The 20,121-nt window shown below is 38.3% G+C and overlaps 1 protein-coding gene across 1 annotated transcript in view; it reads left to right on the forward strand.

Moving 5' to 3' along the window:
• LOC134806801 (semaphorin-2A-like) overlaps positions 1–20,121 on the forward strand; it is a 102,441-nt gene that overhangs the window by 76,401 nt on the left and 5,919 nt on the right. Inside the window, exons 2-10 of the mRNA XM_063780174.1 lie at positions 3,960–4,047; positions 11,396–11,447; positions 12,446–12,616; positions 13,207–13,477; positions 14,583–14,813; positions 15,431–15,576; positions 17,648–17,763; positions 18,741–18,895; positions 19,793–19,973. Of these exons, the coding sequence (XP_063636244.1) occupies positions 3,960–4,047; positions 11,396–11,447; positions 12,446–12,616; positions 13,207–13,477; positions 14,583–14,813; positions 15,431–15,576; positions 17,648–17,763; positions 18,741–18,895; positions 19,793–19,973 (1,411 nt within the window). The remainder of the gene's footprint in view (positions 1–3,959; positions 4,048–11,395; positions 11,448–12,445; positions 12,617–13,206; positions 13,478–14,582; positions 14,814–15,430; positions 15,577–17,647; positions 17,764–18,740; positions 18,896–19,792; positions 19,974–20,121) is intronic.

A 20,121-nucleotide genomic window follows, 5' to 3' on the forward strand; every position in this document is an offset into this window, starting at 1 on the left:
CGGCTTCTAGAGGTACCTACCTAAGTAATTGTATTGCATAGTGAAATAAACTTATGCAAAAAAATATGCTTTGGTTGCATATTGTAAATTTAGACGTTGAGACCTCACGGGGCGTATGTACAGAGGTGTTTTGGCGATTTTTCGATCCCCCTAAATACCTAAACTACACTAAACCTAGACTAAAATAATAACCCTTTGGTCAGTGAGAAACTTTTAAACACATGGTTCTTGTAACTGATATTTATATAGAAATGTTTAATAATCAGGTATAAATATCTCTTGACTAGAAGATATGTAATCTTTTCATAAATTTCTTACGTAAATACCGCAAAAACACAGCGATCAAATAGCACAATTAAAACAACTCTGCAATGCCATTTAAATAATTTTAAAGCAAACACCACGTTTTTCCGCAAACAGTGGTCTTCGGCAGTTTACTTGTTGCCGTGTTTAACCAGCGATGGTATCTGCATAATGCGGCCGTCGCTCGGCGATACTTCCACGTTATTACGGATTTACATTTTAACCACACTTACCCATATTGCCTATTTAGTATAAACTTCATGCGCTATTTGGCATCGCTGATGAACTAATTACCTACACACCGTATACGTAAACAAGGCATTTAAATATGAATACCAGTTTGGTTGTTAATACGAGATTATGGAACACTTGTATGTAGAACCATGAACAAATCGCTGTAAACAGTTCGTTAGATATCCAAACAATGGATTCATTAGCGCAGTAATCGCTGTGGTATTCGAACGCCGAATGCGGGCAACATCGGGAAAATACTACTTGCCCTGCGTGCATGGAACATGGAACCTGATGGGTGGAATTCTTCAATTTGCGTAAATTGTACTTAATTGTATTATTACCGTATGTTGCAGCTTTTTGATATGCGGACATGCGACTAGGGTTTATTGTATATTTTATCATAAGTGCAGCTGGTAGTGGGTCCTGCCTGTGAAGCTTGCGGTCGTTTTTTGGAAAGCTGGAAGGGGAGTTAAATAATAATTTGTGTCATAACACTGAAAAAAAAACCTGGTACTGGTAACCAGAATCTGGTTAGCTGTACTATATTGTCTTGTTGTATATGTGACGATAGGACACTTTGTAAACATAACCAGACCATTCTTGTTAAATTAAATTTGTTAATTCTATGAAGTGTATAGTAGTGGGTATAAGACTTTTAGTAAACCCAACTAGCCGGTCTGTTAATGGTTACTAAATAATACAGTAACATATACGTTCCTGTCCTGTTGTTATAACAAGGTATTCAGTATATGTAACTGAACGATTTGTGCGGTGTACTGGTTTTATATTGTTCACGTTACCAGAACGCACTGTGCTAATGGGGCTTCTAAGCGAGCCATATGTTCACTGCAATATGTGGCCGGCAACTATTGGTGTCCTCTTACTCACATGTTAGAGAGGGACACTAATAGTTGCCGGCCACATATTGCAGTGAACATATGGCTGATATGGCCCGTTTAGAAGTCCCTTCAGCACAGTGGGTTCTGGTTACGTGAACAATATATAACCAGTACACTGCTCTTCTAGTAAATACAGACAAGTTTTACACACTTATTTTTATTTTATTTTATTGATCAAATAAGTAACACAGCATTACAGTAAAACCAAGGCACTGTGACACTACAAAAGAAAAAAACATTTTGTCTCCACAAAGAAAACAATAGACACAAAAATGACATACAAATTAAACATTGGATTTGGGCGACGACGTAACAGCGTGGCTCCGTAGCGTCGTCTGACTCGGCGTAGGATTCGGCAGGTTGCCCCGGAACCGCCGAAACACCACACCCTTCGGCCAGAAGTCCGCGCTTGCGATGGTGTCCTGCAGAGGCCGCGGCACGCGCACTATAAATGAACTGAAGTGCACATAGTGACGCGACTGTAGCTGGTGCACCCTCAGCGTGTAGCCAGTCTTCCGGCGGACGTACTCCACCACCTCGTCGGCCCCGGCGGAGTAATGCAGGCGAGACACGTAGAGCGCCTTACTCGGTGTCGCAACTCGTAGGCCAGAATTAACCGGCGCCGCAGTGCCACACAGAGTTTTACGAGGCGCCCTGCGCGCCTTGCGTTTCCTTTCCACCAGTTTGAATCCCTCCTTATCCACATCGGTGCGGGAGGACTTTTCCTTAATCGGAGCCCGCACATTTCACTGTGTCAGCAACACGCAAACAACACGCACTTATACTATACACTTGTACTAGTTTACAATAAAATTATGGACAGGATCTACGTAAATAAAACATCGACCGGCCGGAACGTAAGACGCTGGCGTAATGGCTGCCGTTCTGTGAATTGCGCAATTCCTTTCTCCGCCCCCCGCCACCCGCGCATACACCGTGGTGTTGGCACAACTGTTTGATTCGTTCAGACTACAATGCATTATAGTAACCATAACATAATAACTTGTAACGTGTACACTCGTATCTTTATTTTTACATATCAATAGTTAGTGTTACGATGCATATATTAAACGAGACAAACGTTTAATATTTACAACACTTGCATCTTTACATATACAACGAAATTGTAAGCAGTACTAAATTGCATTTAACTAGAATTAAACAGTGATGTTTAAAAAACAAGTTTTACACGATACAACATTTTTTGTTATTACTACCGGATTTTAGTAGGTATAACTATATTTTTAATTACTATACGTTCTGGTAGTATTGTAGAAAATTATTTTTTTCGGTGAAGCATGACAATTTAGATGACAAAGAAAACTGCCGTGAGTCATACCTGCTAATAAAATTAAATGTTAGTTTAACACAAGCTTTGATTTGATTTGTGTAAAAAAATGTCCTATAAAAAATAAAAGCTTTATTGATATTGACTTAGGTTGAGTTTTGTTGGTTATTTATTATATTTTCTTTATGATAATCACCAATTCATAAATAATCCTTTGAATCATGTTAAACATCATCGAACCCAGCTCAGATGCAAACTCAGCTCAGCTTAGGAGCATTATTAACGGCTCATACCTGCCTCCACAAGTTAGGAGTTTTCATCAAACTTGCTCTACCCTGGCTTGAGTTGGATAGGTTAGGTTAAACTACCTTTACTCTCGCTGCCAGTTGCGATTGTACATTCGACATATGTAGGTATAACTACTTGGTATTATGAACACAAAAGTACCTAACATCTCTCAAAAAGTTTTGTTACAACAAAGTTTTGGAGATCTAGATAGATCTAGACCCTGCGTACAATTTTTTGTAGTAATATTTCAAAATCTATGGATTTTGAACGTTAATTGAATAACTAGACTAGGGGTTCCAAAATCAAAAACAAAACAAATGCTTCTGGGTCTCAGGAGGGTAAAATATTTTTTATTTTTCAAAATATAAATAAAAACACAAGTAGACACAAGACAATATTTTCGCTAAAAAGTGGTCTCTGCAATAACCTTTAGATAGTGGAGTCAATTAAAAAAAGGGTTTCAAAATAAAATAAGAATGTTCCGGTCTTCGTCACGTCAAATTGCGTGCGCGGCGCCCTGGGGACCACCTGCCAATAATTATGGCTATTGTCGAATACTTATGCTGTAATTAGCTAGCCCTCTGTCTTAAATTGCAATGAAGGGGTTCATGTCACGCGAATACTCAAACCACTAATGCATAACGTGATGTAAATGTAACCCCTCATAACTTGAACTTTATATTTAAAAAGGTAACTATCATATTCGTATCGTATTAGAACACATATAGATAAAATGTAAAACCCATATAAACGACTTCAAATCTAATGTATCCTTGAAAAAAATATTTGCTGAATGCGAAACCACCAGCCAGCCTCATCCAGAACCAGTCTCATCAAAAATTCACTTAAAAAAAAAGATTGTATTAAGTTTAGTAAATTATTTGCAGTTAAAATAGTTAAATGAACGAATAGACGTGTAAACTAATTCACATTTCTTTTGTCCACAGATCATATACGGGAGTTCAGCTGCGGGACTCTATTTTACCGCACCATCTATATGAATGAAGATAAAAATACGCTTTACGTAGGAGCTATGTAAGTATACCTATCATAAATTTTAACTTATTTTATTTAAATCAAAATATTTAATCATTTGGTGAATACTGCCGCCGCCGTTGTTAAAAAAGTAAAACCAGGTGAAACAAAGTTTACAAAAGAAAACTATTTCCCAGACAGAAGAAACGGAGGAAAAGCTTTTGCAATTACATTGTTTTAGTCCGTTCTGACTCAACTTAGAGCTTTAATTTACTTTATTCTTAATCTAATGCAAATTGCAGCAATTTTCGTAAAATTTAATTCTTTCTCAATAAAAGGACGTGTCGCTCCTGCTCTCGTTATGTCCATAGTATCTCCAAGCCCCTTTTCTCCTTCTATTTTTACGGACGAACAAGTCTAACAACTATGGAATCCTAAATTGAGGACGGCCTGACATCTTTTTGGTTATTTTTAATATTTGCAGTAGAATACTACACATTCGACTGGGTTGAGCTGTCCTTTTCATCGTTTAGTCAATAACGGTCTGACCTACAAATAGTATTCCATGCGTCCCATTCAAATGTAAAATATTAGTTATTTAGTCAGTTCTGGAACAAGTCAGCTTACGATATAATGAGCTGAGTGAGGAAATGGAGTAGAGGCATGCAAAGCGAATTATCCGTTATTTCCGTCAACTCCTGTCAACGTTTATTATGGTTGGAGACTAATTTAGATGACCGCAAAGTTAATAAAGTTTTCTCTAACTAGTTGTAATAATAGATAATAACGAGAACCAACTAAATGGGGAATTCCACGAAATTTAGTTCCGTTGTCCCGTATTAAAACGCACATGTTCTGAAGATTTCCAGGTGTTGTCGTTTCTTTTTCTATGACGATGTATTAATAACATGCTCGGAAATATCATTATTGTTAAGTAAAATGCTTTAAAAATATTCGGCCTTGGAGTGAAAAAAGAAACTAAAAGTGATTTACTACTTAGAGTTCCCGAGTAAAGCCCCCAGTACATTATTGAGCTTATTTAAACGATCTGTCTGTATTTTAAATCGATTAAAATAATTATGAGTGCGTATACTAGTCTCAGTTCTTCAATATACGTACATATATCTACGGCAGCGTCAATAAAACGCTTTGTTCACTGAACTGCTATAAAACCCTCCGACTAACTTTTACCAGTACATGAAAACACAATTTACTTTGCTATCACTACTTCGTAGTTACAGCTCGCAACAATACATACATACCCATAAATTTGAACGAAACATTTAATAGAGAGTATAAAGACCTTATGTATGAATCTAAAATAATACTTTATTAATCACTGACTTGAATTTCCTTCAATCAAACTTCAAAGATCAAGGGCGCATTTCATTTGAATCAGCATTTTTATTTACCTACTTTGTCATTTTGGTATATAGAAAGTTATTGTCATTTTTATAATTTAAACCCGTATTTAAAGAAATACTAGATGAAAACCCGGCTTCGCTCGGGTAAAATAAATAATAGTAATAGGTAATACTCATTTTGAATTAAGTAATTATTTACTTTTAGACTTCATACCTTCATCAAGGCGGTTACAAACCTATCTCATCTCAGAAAACTTTAAATCCGTAACATACAATCATAACTCGAAAAATTTACTATTCCGATATATCTAAAAACAAATATGTAATTAAAAAAACCTAATCCGCTTTTCTGGTAGCAGTTCGGTTCTGTAAGGGTCGCAGTTCTAACCTAACTTACTTCTGGTTGCAGTTTGGTTCTATAAGGATCACAGTTCTAACCTGACCCACTTTTCTGGTCGCAGATCGGTTCTGTGAAGGCCGCATTTATAACCTAGCCCACTTTCCAATCTCAAAAGAGGGAACCCTTTTGTACCTACCCTTCATGGCACTAAAGTGAAAGTATGGAAATTATCACTACTATTTCATTCTTTAATATTAATGCCTATCCGTTAATATTAAATTCGTTTACAAAAAAAAACTGAATAAGTGCGAGTCGGACTCACCCATCAAGAACGGAACACTTTTTAATATTTGTTGTTATAGCGGCAACAGAAATACATCATGTGTGAAAATTTCAACTGTCTAGCTATCACGGTTCATGAGATACAGGTGACATATACTGGTGACAGAGGGACAGTGGAGTAAACTGAAATAAAGGTTCCGTCACACCGGCGCGATTTCAGAGCCGGGCCTGAGCGTTTTATATGAAAAAGCGGCGCGCCCCGCTCACGCGCCGCACGCGAAACGCGCCTGTGTGACGGAGCCTGAAATGTCAAACCGGGCAAGTGCTCGCGCACGAAGGGTTCCATACTTTTTAGTATTTGTTGTTATAGCGGTAACAGAAATACATCATCTGTGAAAATTTCAACTGCCTAGGCCTATCACGGTTCATGAGATACAGCCTGGTGACAGACAGACAGACAGACAGACAGACAGACAGACAGACAGACAGACAATGAAGTAAAACTGAAATAAATGTCATATACCTACTAAGAAAAACCGGCCAAGTGCGAGTCGGAATCGCTAATAGGTTCCCGTTTTTTAGTTACCCTTCAGGTACGGAACCCTAGTATGAGTGTAATAGATTTGTAACCGGTCAGCAATGTGAGTCCCTTGGAGAAGCAAAGGTCTAGTCTAAACCCCCACTTACCATCGGCATTAACAGCCTTGTATTCTTGTTTGCCACCAACATGTCATATTAAAACATATTAATAAAAATTTACTCGGTCAACAATGTGAGTCCCTTGGAGAAGCAGAGGTCTAATCTAAACTCCCACTTACCATCGGCATTAACAGCCTTGTATTCTTGTTTGCCACCAACATGTCATATTAAAACATATTAATAAAAATTTACTCGGTCAACAATGTGAGTCCCTTGGAGAATCAGAGGTCTAGTCTAAACTCCCACTTACCATCGGCATTAACAGCCTTGTATGAGTTGTATGCTTGTTTGCCACCAACATGCCATGTTAAAACATATTAATAAAAATTTACTCGGTCAGCAATGTGAGTCCCTTGGAGAAGCAGAGGTCTAGTCTAAACTCCCACTTACCATCGGCATTAACAGCCTTGTATGCTTGTTTGCCACCAACATGTCATATTAAAACATATTAATAAAAATTTACTCGGTCAGCAATGTGAGTCCCTTGGAGAAGCAGAGGTCTAGTCTAAACTCCCACTTACCATTGGCATTAACAGCCTTGTATGCTTGTTTGCCACCAACATGTCATATTAAAACATATTAATAAAAATTTACTCATTTCATCAGTCATATCCAGCCTAGCATTGCATTGGCCCCGCTTAAATATTTCTTTAATTTGTTTTTAGTATTTGTTGTTATAGCGGCAACAGAAATACATCATTTGTGAAAATTGAAACTGTCTAGTTAATCTAGTTATCACGGTTCATGAGATCTTGAGATACAGCCTGGTGACAGACAGACGGACAGCAGAGTCTTAATATTTAATAGGGTCCCGTTTTTACCCTATGGGTACGCAACCCTAAAAAGTGACCAAGGCCTCCAGTGCCCTAGGCTGGAATCAAAGCAGCGTCCTCTGCTATTGCAGCAGGTGCCTGTGCCATTCTGCCACCGGGCCACCCACGGCGGCATAGGTCGAATTTTTCCAAGGATACTTATGCACTACTTACTGAAGGTTTATGGAGCCTCGCCATCCCTAAGCCTAAATTAAATATTTTCTGAAAATAATTTGTTTTGATCTAATAACATATTGGAGTCCTCGTAATAGGGGTCCCGTTTTTACCCTTTGGCTACAGAACCCTAAAAATCAACCTTGTTTTGGTACTATGTACTATGCTTCACTATGACTCTGAAATTTTAGCAGGACTTAATATTTTTTTTGTTGTCACCTGTCAAATTAGAATAGAATAGAATAGAATAGCCTTTATTGACCAAAAAATTAAATTTCAGCACATATTACATTTAAATAAATTCACATTTCATTTATATCAATTAGTTTCAATATTTTTTCCTTAGTAACTTTATTAAATAATTTTTATGTCATTGCTTTTTAATAATTATTTCAGTCTGCCTTCTTGGCATAGGCCTCCCCCAGCTCTCTCCACAGCTCTCTATCCCTTGCCGTCCCTATCCAATTAGGTCCCGCATGCTTCTTTATGTCATCCGACCACCTCATTATTGGTCTCCCTTCTCTCCTTTTTCCATCTCTAGGATACCATTCCGCTTCCTCTCTATCCCACTTATCTTTACCTTCCCTTGCCATATGTCCAGCCCAACCTGTTGCAGTCAAAAGTGTGAACTGGCCAAAGAACTTTTAACCGACAAAAACAGGCAAAACTGCTTTGACTGAGCATGTTGGTCAAAAGTAGTTTTACCTGAAAATCATACCTATTTCTGGCAGCAGTTTCGTTTTTAGGGCGTAGCAAAAAAAAAATAACCCTAACCTACCTATCTCTGGGAACAGTTTAGTTTTTTGGGCGTAGCAAAAAAATAACCCTAACCTACCTATCTCTGCGAGTACTTTTGACTGATAGTAACAGTCACAACACAATTACTATTAACCAATGATTTTCAGGTATAACTACTTTTGACCAACATGCTCAGTCAAAAGCAGTTTTGCCTGTTTTTGTCGGTTAAAAGTTCTTTTGACCAGTTCACACTTTTGACTGCGACATATATACTATCTGTATATCTTATTATATTTAATCTTATATTCAACTTACATTGACTCCGGAGATAACTTATTAGCTTTATGCAGTTGACTTTCCAATTCACCGATACACCTCAAATTTGATTCATAGTCTAAAGCATAGTTATTAAATATGTCCACAATACACTGTAGCTTTTTGCACTGTTTCACACTGGCAATGTACTTAATTAGAGTGTGTTACAGTCAGCTGGCACTTAACTCAAAGTTTCTTTGAACAACGTCATTTTCATCTCGCTCACTTATTAGTTTATCACAGCTGCTTCAAGGTTGCTTTCACTTGCATTTCCAGGTAGCTAGTAGTGCCTTGACATGTAAGAATATTTGGAATCATTCTGAAATATTAAAATACAACTGAGAGACCGATGTCTATACTAAACACAATACACCCATGGAACGCTTTGAAGTTCAAATCTCGTTACGTTACGATGGCGTTTGCACTTTCCACTATGTTCGGTGACTATTTTTTATTGTTAACACACACAATACACTATTTAACAGGTTTTTATCACGTCTGGAGTACCGGATAAAGTATTTTCGAATAACAGCCGTCGTTGACGTCTAGGCAGTGTTGCTATCGTCTTAAAAGCCGTAACAGACTATCGCACGTTCTGGCTTAAAAACAAATTTATGTAATAATTATACCGGTATACATATCCATATGGAACGAAACTTAATGCAAATAATAACCATTATACATACCGGAAAGTCATCAAATAAACAGTAATATTCGTCTTGCTTTTTACTAAAAAAAATACGACCAACCTAACTTGTAAGCATGTTTGCAGTTTCTAAACGCAACGCATAGCTGTCAAATGTCAACCAACAAATTGAGCCTTTAGTATTGTTTGTCGAAATTTTTTCACTTTTAAATGCAAAATACGCGACAATACGAATTTTGCGGATATATGTTGTCGATTCAAAAGTGTTATTTTTTTACGCTCTTTTGTTTGAGCATAATTTAATTTGTTTCTACCGTCAAAGCTGCTCGCGTTTATATATAAAGATTACAATAATAGATTAGCAATAAATATTCAAATGAATTGATTAAATTAAATTAATTGATTACACTTGAAAAATATTCTAAAACGTTTTGTATATTAAGAGTTGGAGTTCTTAGTTGTGACGTTGTTAACTTAGTTTAAATTTAGTTTAGTTTCAAGTTAATTTTAATGTAATTTATTAAGAGTTTGTAGATAATAATAAAGATACATATAATTTATCACAAAATGCACCCGTTTTAAAGATATGCAATAGACAAAAGCATACCTATCGTGAAAGTTAATGTGTGTGTGTGGAAATACATAATACATATGTTTATACGGGTTTACTAAGAGAAAAAGAATATTCCTGTTCAGTGGTAATTTATGCGGCTCGTTGAACAATTCCATAAAGCGGACAAAACAAATAAAATGTCCGCGTTCTGTACATATGCTAGCGACAAAAACTTTTCGCTCCGCTCCGTTGCTTATAGTGTAGGTACTTAATTTCAATGTTTTGTTTTCAGCATTGACGAATAAAACGATAAGACTGACACACAAACAAATAATACGTTCCTTAAAACCGTGTATATAATGTCGCGTTCCTTTGATATTCAGGGCTATTTACTGAAGGTCACATTTTTATCGCATGTCACCATGCATCTCACGTTCTAACAAGTATATAAGATGTAAGTGAGAAAATGACAGACAGAGTGACAGGCGATAAAAATCGTACCATGCTACCGCCGCAGAAGTCTAAGCAATGAACGAAATAGAGGAACTAAAACCTCTGGTCAGAATAAGAATAACTCAAGTTCCGTTGAGTAGATGGCGCTGAGGAACCTGAACTCAAAATCAGAGGTCTAGGCGCCGAACAAAATGGATGGAACTGAGACCATAGATTTAATATATAGAGATCCCGTCTCAGCGAGCTGTCACTGTTGTCACTTTTGTTTAGTGTACGATTAACAATGTGGCCCACCTTGCTGTAGCCATGTCGATAAAGTCATATCGATAAACTATCGACATTTCTTGCAATTTTAATTTTACTTCAAAGGTTTAACGATACCTAAAATGAACAAAAACGCTTTTATTCTTTATTGTGGTTATCAGATCACAATTTTATAGTCACGACCCAGCAGGGAACCAAGGGAAAGTTCAGATATTTAATTAAAATACAGAAATACCTACTAAAATAGGTGTTCCGCAATAATTGAATTATTTTATTATATTATAATATATTCATTATCCATTAGCATTTCAATAATGTTTATGTTTAACGAAGATATTGAAGCTTCAATTAATCGCTATTTCGTTCCGCTGTGTAGCGTTTATCGATATATAACATGATTAAAATCGACTTTTCACATCCCTAAAAGAGCACACATATACGCTTTTACGCACACATACACAGCCTGGGCGCATCAAAAAAGGCAACACTTGATTTGAAGTCCATCTTGTCAACAATATGGTTGTCCTTTTTTGACAAACGGCATTTTTAAAAGAGCGAGGAGAGAGAAATGATACTAGTTGCTGCGCCGTGAAAGAGAACAGAAAACGTTGGGCCCTTGACTGAGACCTTCTGCGCTAGTGGCGCCAAATGGCAACAACCTGATTTAACGTCACGTTGTCACTTTTGAACGTCAGTCTTCTTGTTTTAATTCGTCCATGGTTTTAACTCATTTGAATGCAACAATAATAAAGTCTGTTTTTGTTGCAGGGATCGAGTATTCAAATTAAATATGACTGATATTAGTCAATCACATTGTGAGGTAAGCCCTTTTTCATTTATGTAATATCATCATCATTAACTTTTATTCACCCTTAAGTCGTGTTATTTATACTACTAATAAACACTATGAATTTTTTCATATATATTATTACGAGTATCAACTAATTTTATACCAGACAAGAAAGAAAATTCGTCGGATAAACGTAGTTCTGAGAGCCTATACCGCAAACCACGTTCGACGTGTTGCCTCCCTGTCACAAGTTTACAAGTGCGACAGAGAGGCAACACGTGGAACGTGGTTCGCGGTAGGCCCTCAGAGGCACACAGTAGCCTGGCCCTTCAGTTCCTCTTGCCGCCTGCCAGATTTTAAACCAAGATTTTTTTACATTCACATCACTCAAGTATCATCACTTTGAAAGGCGAAGCCTTTTAGAACGCTTCTGTCTTTATAATTTCATTAACACTTTAGCTGCAAAGCGTGTTGCGTTTTCACATATGGAAGAAGCACTTTATTAAATGACGCTTTACTTAGTTAATGAGCGTTTATAGCGCTTAATTGGTTTTTGTAGACGCCAGAAAAGTAATTAAGGGTGCGTTGTATAAGGTTAACTTATAATTACTACCTAAAAACTCAGTAATGGTATTTCGTACGTACTAACCTTTAAATAATTAGTAACACCAGATCCTGGGTCGTCTTCTTGTGCGATTAACTATCGTTCTGATTATTATTACGGGTGATATACATATTTAATGTGTATCTCTTTTAAAGTTTTGTGCTGAGACTCAATGCGAGTTAGTAATGCGGCTACGAACGTCACTCGTTTTATCAAGGCAATTGACAGTATCAGCACCCGTGTCAAGGACGCAGGAATAATCCTGCTGCAATTGCCATCCGAACGTCACCCAGATTCTCAAAGCTGTCCTGACCTGCTAGCATGAGTTGCGTTCTCGCGCGCGACTCCATTCCATACATCAAGCGCGACTTCAAGTATGGACTCGCGCGCGAGAACGCAACTTATGCGAGACCGCCTGTTTTAGCGCGACGCAATGATCCTGGAGGCCAACAACGTGGCCCGCTGTGTCAGCAAGGGCAAGACGGAGCCCTTCGAGTGCCGCAACCACATTCGCGTGCTGCAGCCACTGGGAGATGGCGAGAGGCTCTATGTGTGCGGCACCAACGCACACAGCCCTAAAGACTGGGTAGTCTATGTAAGTATATATACTAAACACGACGGAGCCCTTCGAGCGCCGCAACCACATTCGCGTGCTGCAGCCACTGGGAGATGGCGTGAGGCTCTATGTGTGTGGCACCAACGCACACAGCCCTAAAGACTGGGTAGTCTATGTAAGTATATATAGGTACTAAACATATCAATATTTGGATAGCAAAAACATTATTAACTATAGGCCTGCCTGTGAAGCCGATGGTGTTGGGTTCAAATCCCGGTAAGGGCATTTATTTGTGTGATGAGCACAGATATTTGTTCCTGAGTCATGGATGTTTTCTATGTATTTAAGTTTTCTTACATTACATACATCGTTGTCTGGGTACCCACAATACAAGCCTTCTTAAGCTTACCGTGGGCTTAAAGGATGTCTCACGTTAGACCAGGCCGTGTCCGGGCCGGATCTTCCGGAACTTACTTTTCTGTGACAGATGACCGTGATCACGTGATGCTTCCATAGAAAATAAAGCTCCAGAAGCTCCGGCCCGGCCACGGCCCTGTCTATTAGCGTGAGTCATCCTTAACTCAACAATGCATAAGTGATGTCCCTTCTAAACGAACGTGTTGTTTCAGTTAAATTTAACGCACCTCCCTCGGCACGAGTACGTGCCGGGCGTAGGTTTCGGAGTGGCCAAGTGCCCCTACGACCCGGCGGACAACAGCACGGCCGTGTGGGTGAGCCGCGGCAACCCCGGCGGGTTGCCCACGCTCTACGCCGGCACCAACGCCGAGTTCACCAAGGCCGACCCCGTCATATTCCGGAACGACCTGTTCGATTTTCGAACGGGACAAAAGAAGTACAGTTTTAAGAGAACGCTGAAGTATGACTCCAAATGGCTCGATAGTAAGTGTTTTTAATAAATCCATGGTATAATAATATACTCCGCCTGGTACTCTATTCCGAGATTCGCGTATGACCTAACTGACACGGGCCTACGTCATCATGATGTTTACAGGTTCTCAAACTTTAAAATGTGGGAGAATTTTAACCAACGGTGAAAATTATTTTAACGGCATTAATTTTAAGTTATTCATGTAGAAACATAGTAAAATAAAACAAATCTAATGTATTAAATTAAACTTTATTTATCTATACAAGACAAACGTTTGAAAAACTAATTCACAGTTACACATTAATTACCAAGCTTACGACGTGAAAAGTTTGGAAAACACTGCGACTGCTGACACTGAGCGAGAAGGAAATAACAATTAACACGCGTTCGACAAGGATGACGGTCAGGGCATGAAGTTATCTAGATCCGAATTGTCAAATGTGACAGCGCTATCCTGTGTTGCCAGTAATGTAAACAGAATTACCCGAACGTGTGAATTTTCTTTCGTGAATCGGAAGATATTGCTAACGAATAATTAAAAATGACGTGTTATTGTAAAATTTAAGATCAAATACATATAAATGAAAATTATAATATTATAAAGAAATATTTTAACTTATTAACCATAGGTATAATGTACCCATGTAACATGTTATGTTGAAATAAAGTGGCAATGTTATTGTGACGTAGGCCCGTGTCACTCTGGGAATAGAAGACCATGTTTTATTAGACCATGAATAAATCCATGTTTAGATTCGGAAAATCGTGCGACTTTGGCGATGGCGATGGACATTATAAAAGTTAACGATTATGGTACATTAAGATTCCAACATTCAAGGTTTAGGAAGTACAGTCGCCTTCAAATATATAGAAGCGGCCAAGGTGATCACAAATTATACCTAGTCGCTATTTTAAAGACGAGTGTATGTTCCGATAAATCTGATGGTGACTGTACTGTCGAACAACTCGATTCCTGTGACCTACTGTGAAACTTTTTCGCATTTACTAAGTCATTGGCATTACATTGATTTAAAAAGAAAAAATATTATGACACAGTGTGAAAACGTTCTAAGGGTGGGTTCAACTTGCCCTAATTCCCGTTTTGCCTTGTTTCAGAAACCAACTTTGTGGGATCGTTCGACGTGGGCGAGTATGTGCTTTTCTTTTTTCGAGAAACGGCTGTGGAGTTCATGAACTGCGGCAAAGCGGTGTACTCGCGGGTGGCCAGGGTGTGCAAACAGGACACCGGGGGCAAGCACATACTTAACCAGAACTGGGTCACGTATTTAAAGGCCAGGCTCAACTGTAGCATACCTGGAGAGTTTCCTTTCTATTTTGATGAAATACGTGAGTATTCTGGTTCACGTGTGATTACTGTTTCAGACGATATTTACTGATTGCTTGCAAATATTTTCGTCGATGACTTTAACATTCATATAAATAAATATACATAACCCATCCTTGAAACATCCTTTGTCATATATCAGAATATACTTTTTTTACCAAAATTCGGCTTTCAAACCTACCTATAGCAATTCCAAGATATTGATATAGGTTATTTCAAGTGTGGATTTGGAATTTAAACAGTATTTTATACGTAAAAATATAAAAAGCAAAAAAAAATGAAAGCATATAGAAAATTGACATTAATTACCTACTTTCATTACAAATTCTGGCACATGAAATAATGACCCTGGGGGCCGATTTTTGAATTCAGAGCGTTCGATTTCGTCACTCGAAAATCGAGCGAAAATCGATGGAAAACAGCGAAATGCTAATTTTTGAAATACGAGCGATAGAAATTTGGAATCGAGTGGTATTGACCACTCGTTTTCAATTCTATTAGTAAAATTTAAATGCCGGGTACTGGAGATATCAAACGAAATACACGAAATCGAGCGGTCGAAATTCTAAAATCGGCCCCCAGGGCTTAAATAGTAACAGGGCGTAACTGATGTGTATAGAAAGCGTATACATGATGCCGGGAGAGGTGCCCCGGTTCCACGCCGTGTTCACGACAGGAGCGAGCGACGGGCTCGTCGGCTCTGCCATCTGCACGTACAACATGGACGACATACAGGAGGCCTTCGCGGGCCGGTTCAAGGAGCAGGTCAGTTGTGTTCGTGTTCACTATTAGCGAGTGGGCTCACCTTCTGTACATACTACATGGACGGCATACAAGCTGTCGCGGGTTCACGAAAAAAGTGAGCGGTGTCCAATATACGCTCGTTTACAGCGGGCTCTTTGGTTCGGCTATCTGCACGTTTAACATAGAGGACGACTTCGTCTTTTTGATTTGATAGATCGTAGACTAATAATATTAGTCTAATACCGTTCGAGAAATGGGCCCCTGCACCTACAGACAATATGGACGACATACAAGAGATCTTCGCGGGCCGGTTCAATGTTTTAATTGTACGCGTACCTGCCTATCCAGGGTAGCAAACATTTGTTCGATAATTGCTCTACCTACAAAATGGATGATATTCAATAGGCATACAAATATGTATACATATATACAAATAAACTAATATTGAGTAAGAGTTTGCTGAGGTTTTTGGCTTTCTCACCTCCACGCCGAGATCCAGAAGGCACTCTAAGGCCATCCTGTATACTAAGCCAACATACATTTTCTTATAAGGACTCTTTTCTTATAACTTATAACATTAATACCTTTCATCTTAATCTTTATTAGGCCCGAAATAACTAATTACCTGCCATACTTCAGCCAATATTGTGAGAATTTACTTATTGAATTACTCAGAACAGAAATCACAAGTTAATAAAGCAACTGTTTAGTTTTATTTTAACAGTATCAGTAAAACTCTCGTAGGATTATTTTATATTTACGGGTTATTCTTGTATATTAACGTAACCATTTAATATAATTTAATACATCAATATTAAAAGGCTTCTATCGTCGCAGGTACACATATTTAATATAGTTATTATTTTTATAACTACAATCTCTCCCTGTTTCTTTTCACTCGACCAACTCAACGACCCAATCGCTTAGTTCTGCAAAAAATGTGTCGTTTCCAAGCAAAAAGTCCCACTTTGTCGCTTACCATAAGGACGCTTTCACAGAAGGATACAAGAGAATATTCTTAGATCACATAGCGGAATTTACAAACGCCATATCTCTACTAAATAGTTAGAGATGCTCAAAACTTATTTTAAGTTCTGACATATTCGCTAAACCAACGGAACACTTTGCATAAGACTGAACGACCTCTATTTTATGATTAACAAAGGAACAAATAATGTCAGTAACTATAATTTACTTAACTATTACTTATGCTATAGCAAAACATGATACTTAGGTGGCTGTTCAGCAAAATCATTTATTTACGTGCTTATTAAGCGAAATAGCAAAGCAATATCTAGAATTCAAGTGGTTTCGCAAATAAACGCCTGATCTAATTAAATTAATTCTACTGTAGAGGAATTGAGGTTTTCTAGGTGTTGCTTGTCAAAGGCCTTTGAAAGCCAAAACTTGATGTGAAAATTGAAAATTTTAAGACTAGTTCATTTGGTATTTATTTTGTTAGTGGACGAAACAACGTATCAATTATTAGTTATTGTTCAGGAAACATGCAAAATTAAACTGTCAAGCGACTGGGATACAATATAGCGTTCTTGAAAATCTCGTTAACCTAACAATTCTCGTTGCTTTTGAAATTCTAAAAGCTGTATTAAACTGTGACATGATTCTGTAGGTACAATTTTGCTTATTGAATTCTATATTTTCTCATTTTTCTCAAAGATTTAAAAGAAATTCATTTAATCAAGTATTACTAAATAGAAAAGGCTGGGATTCTCTTTCGGAGGATATTGACAGTGAAATCGCCCGCGTTAACGTTTCAACTTGCAACAGTAACGCTGCTGGAGGCCAATTGTGATTTTAAAATATTATATTACGGTTTTGAAATTGACACGACGCGCAGTGCATAGGTATTACACGCAACAATCGGCGTGAGCGATCGTCAAGGTCTTATCATCATCGGGCCTTTAACATCTTGACAGATGATTTATGCAGCGTCTGTAAGCGAGGAACAACGTCTCTCGTGGCTGTATAAGTCAATGCGGGACCGGGTCTTATCATAACAATATTAAATCTGTCAAAAATGTTAAATGTAACTGTAACCTTTCCACTCTGTTTAACGAGTAGTGTGTTGCAGGCGACCTCCAGCTCGGCGTGGCTGCCTGTGCTGCGGGCGCGCGTGCCCGAGCCGCGGCCCGGCACCTGCGTCAACAACACCGAGGCCCTTCCCGACAACGTGCTCAACTTTATAAGGTAACCCCACCCCATGCTCGGACAGGTCTTTGTACAGTGAAGTTGCTAAGCGGGCGAAGTGTTCAAAATTACCTTGACACGCTCTTACTCTCTTAATAATAAAGTCGCGTCAAGATCATTTTGAATACCCCGCCTGCTTAGCAACTTCTGCTGCTGACTGTACAAGTAATATATCTCCGTAATTCGAGCATTGTACGTATATGTAGACCGATTTTGAACTGGCATCATCTAAAAATTTTATAAATGTAGTTTTCACAAGAATTTTTTTTTCTATTATTAAATAGAGCCTCTGTCAAATAACTTGTGTGAGATTCAGTTTAAAGTTACATTTTATGACTAGAATCGACCCAGCTACCTCTGAACAGACATGTGTCAGCGTAAAGCGTGTTGTATAATACAAGGTTGAATAATTACAACTTGTATTCAACTTTTAATGAGTTAAGGTACACTGGTTAGAACTCGATTGAATCCTTCCTGGAACTAATATAGCCGGCTATACGCCAGGATACACTCACACTGCGCAAGCCAACAACCAGTGTGACTTCACACCGCGCCATCAATTAAAGCACGTGACCCAATTAGAACGCGAAACTAATACCGGGAGGCTCGGGATTACCCTCTAGACAAGATGAAGGGCTGCACTACACTCCTCGATAATGTTACGTGGTTAATACGAAGATCGCTAATTGATTACATTTTATTGTAGATCTTCGTATGGAAACATTTTATTTTAATTAACAACATTTTTTCTATGTTTGAAATCGGTCTAAGTCCAGTCCAAGACTTCAAACATAAATATTAGTTACTCATAAGTCATAAATGATTATTGAATATTATTCATTTTTGAGTAAGTACCTGCTATTTATTGCCTATAAAAATTAAAGGATTTCGTACAAGTAAAATACGAGTTCATTTATGGTTTGTAATTTACGGTAAGATTTTCTTTTGTACCTGCTTGACCAGTATTCATGTTTCAGGTCGCACCCACTCATGGACTCCGCGGTCCGACACGAGGGCGACGCGCCCGCCTTCTATAAGCGGGACTTGGTGCTGACGACGCTGGTGGTGGACACTCAGTTCGTGGATATGCTGGGCGACGATATTACTTACACGGTGTTCTATGCTGGGACCAGTAAGTCACTTCTTGTGGTTACTTGTATGTATTTTTTTAAAACATGACGATCGACATTTTATATGCTTACTTTTATAACTTTATTAAATAATACACGTAATCTATTTATACCTAACCTAATTGGCAATTGGCAATCATAATATACATTGGTATAAATACATTTTGGTTAATCTATATTCTAATCTAAATCTAAATCAACCTCCGCTTCATGTATTTTATTCAGTTTTTCAGGCGCAGCTTGAAATGCCCTATGCCCTGCCCTTTATAAAAAGCAGTTATTGTTTTATTATTATTACTTAATTCTCTTTAATTTCTATGCAATGAGCAAAACTAGTAACTATATCGATGCCCAATTTGCAGTACCTTAGTCGCAAACCTTGACACCCACAAATTATCTATTTAATTCAAATCGCGAATAACCGTAGGTACGGCTCGACATTTTTACTCTATCGCGTAGTGGGAATTGGCACTAATTTGCATATAGCCGGGTTCATTTTAAAAGTAGTTTTGTTACCACAATTTGTAAATGCTTCATATAACCAAATAGGTATGTAAAGTTCGTTTCGTGTACCTAAATGGCGACACATTTTCCCAACAGACAAATATGAAGGTGCAGAAAAATTAACTATGTATTTTTAAAAACGTACATTAAAAACATTATTTATAACATGCCTTGATCCAGATCCATAGCCTTGATGTTAATTCACCCAGAAAGCATAATTAATATAGGTACTAGTAGTTAGATATTCCTATATTCTCAACTACATTTTAATTGAACTTGTTTAAGTAATGATTGCGTGTCAGTGTTCCTTAATTTTGTTAGTAATATAATTTTTTTTATGTTGCGAGCTGGTGATAAGGGGATAGTTGTTTGGTGACTGTAAACTGTTTGCCCAGGTGAGGGTTCCGTGTACAAGATAGTGAAGTGGGCAGGCGGTAACTCGCGCGTGGCGGACGTGTGGCGCGCGGCTGGTGACGAGCCGGTGCGCGCGTTGGCGCTTTCGTCGCGTCTCCACTCGCTGTACCTCGCCACCGACAACAGGCTGCGTCAGCTACCGCTGCGGACGTGTGCACACCGGTTGGTACCTACCAAACATTCTTTAATAGATAGAGCTGTGCTAGTGTATCCTGTGTGGCTAGCGTGTGGCGCGTGGCCGGCTACGAGCCGGTACGTGACTCTCTCGTCACTTCCGCACTCACTATACCTCGCCACCGATAACAGGCAG

This window comes from Cydia splendana, chromosome 3 (genome assembly GCF_910591565.1).
Source record: "Cydia splendana chromosome 3, ilCydSple1.2, whole genome shotgun sequence".
Lineage (NCBI taxonomy): Eukaryota > Metazoa > Arthropoda > Insecta > Lepidoptera > Tortricidae > Cydia > Cydia splendana.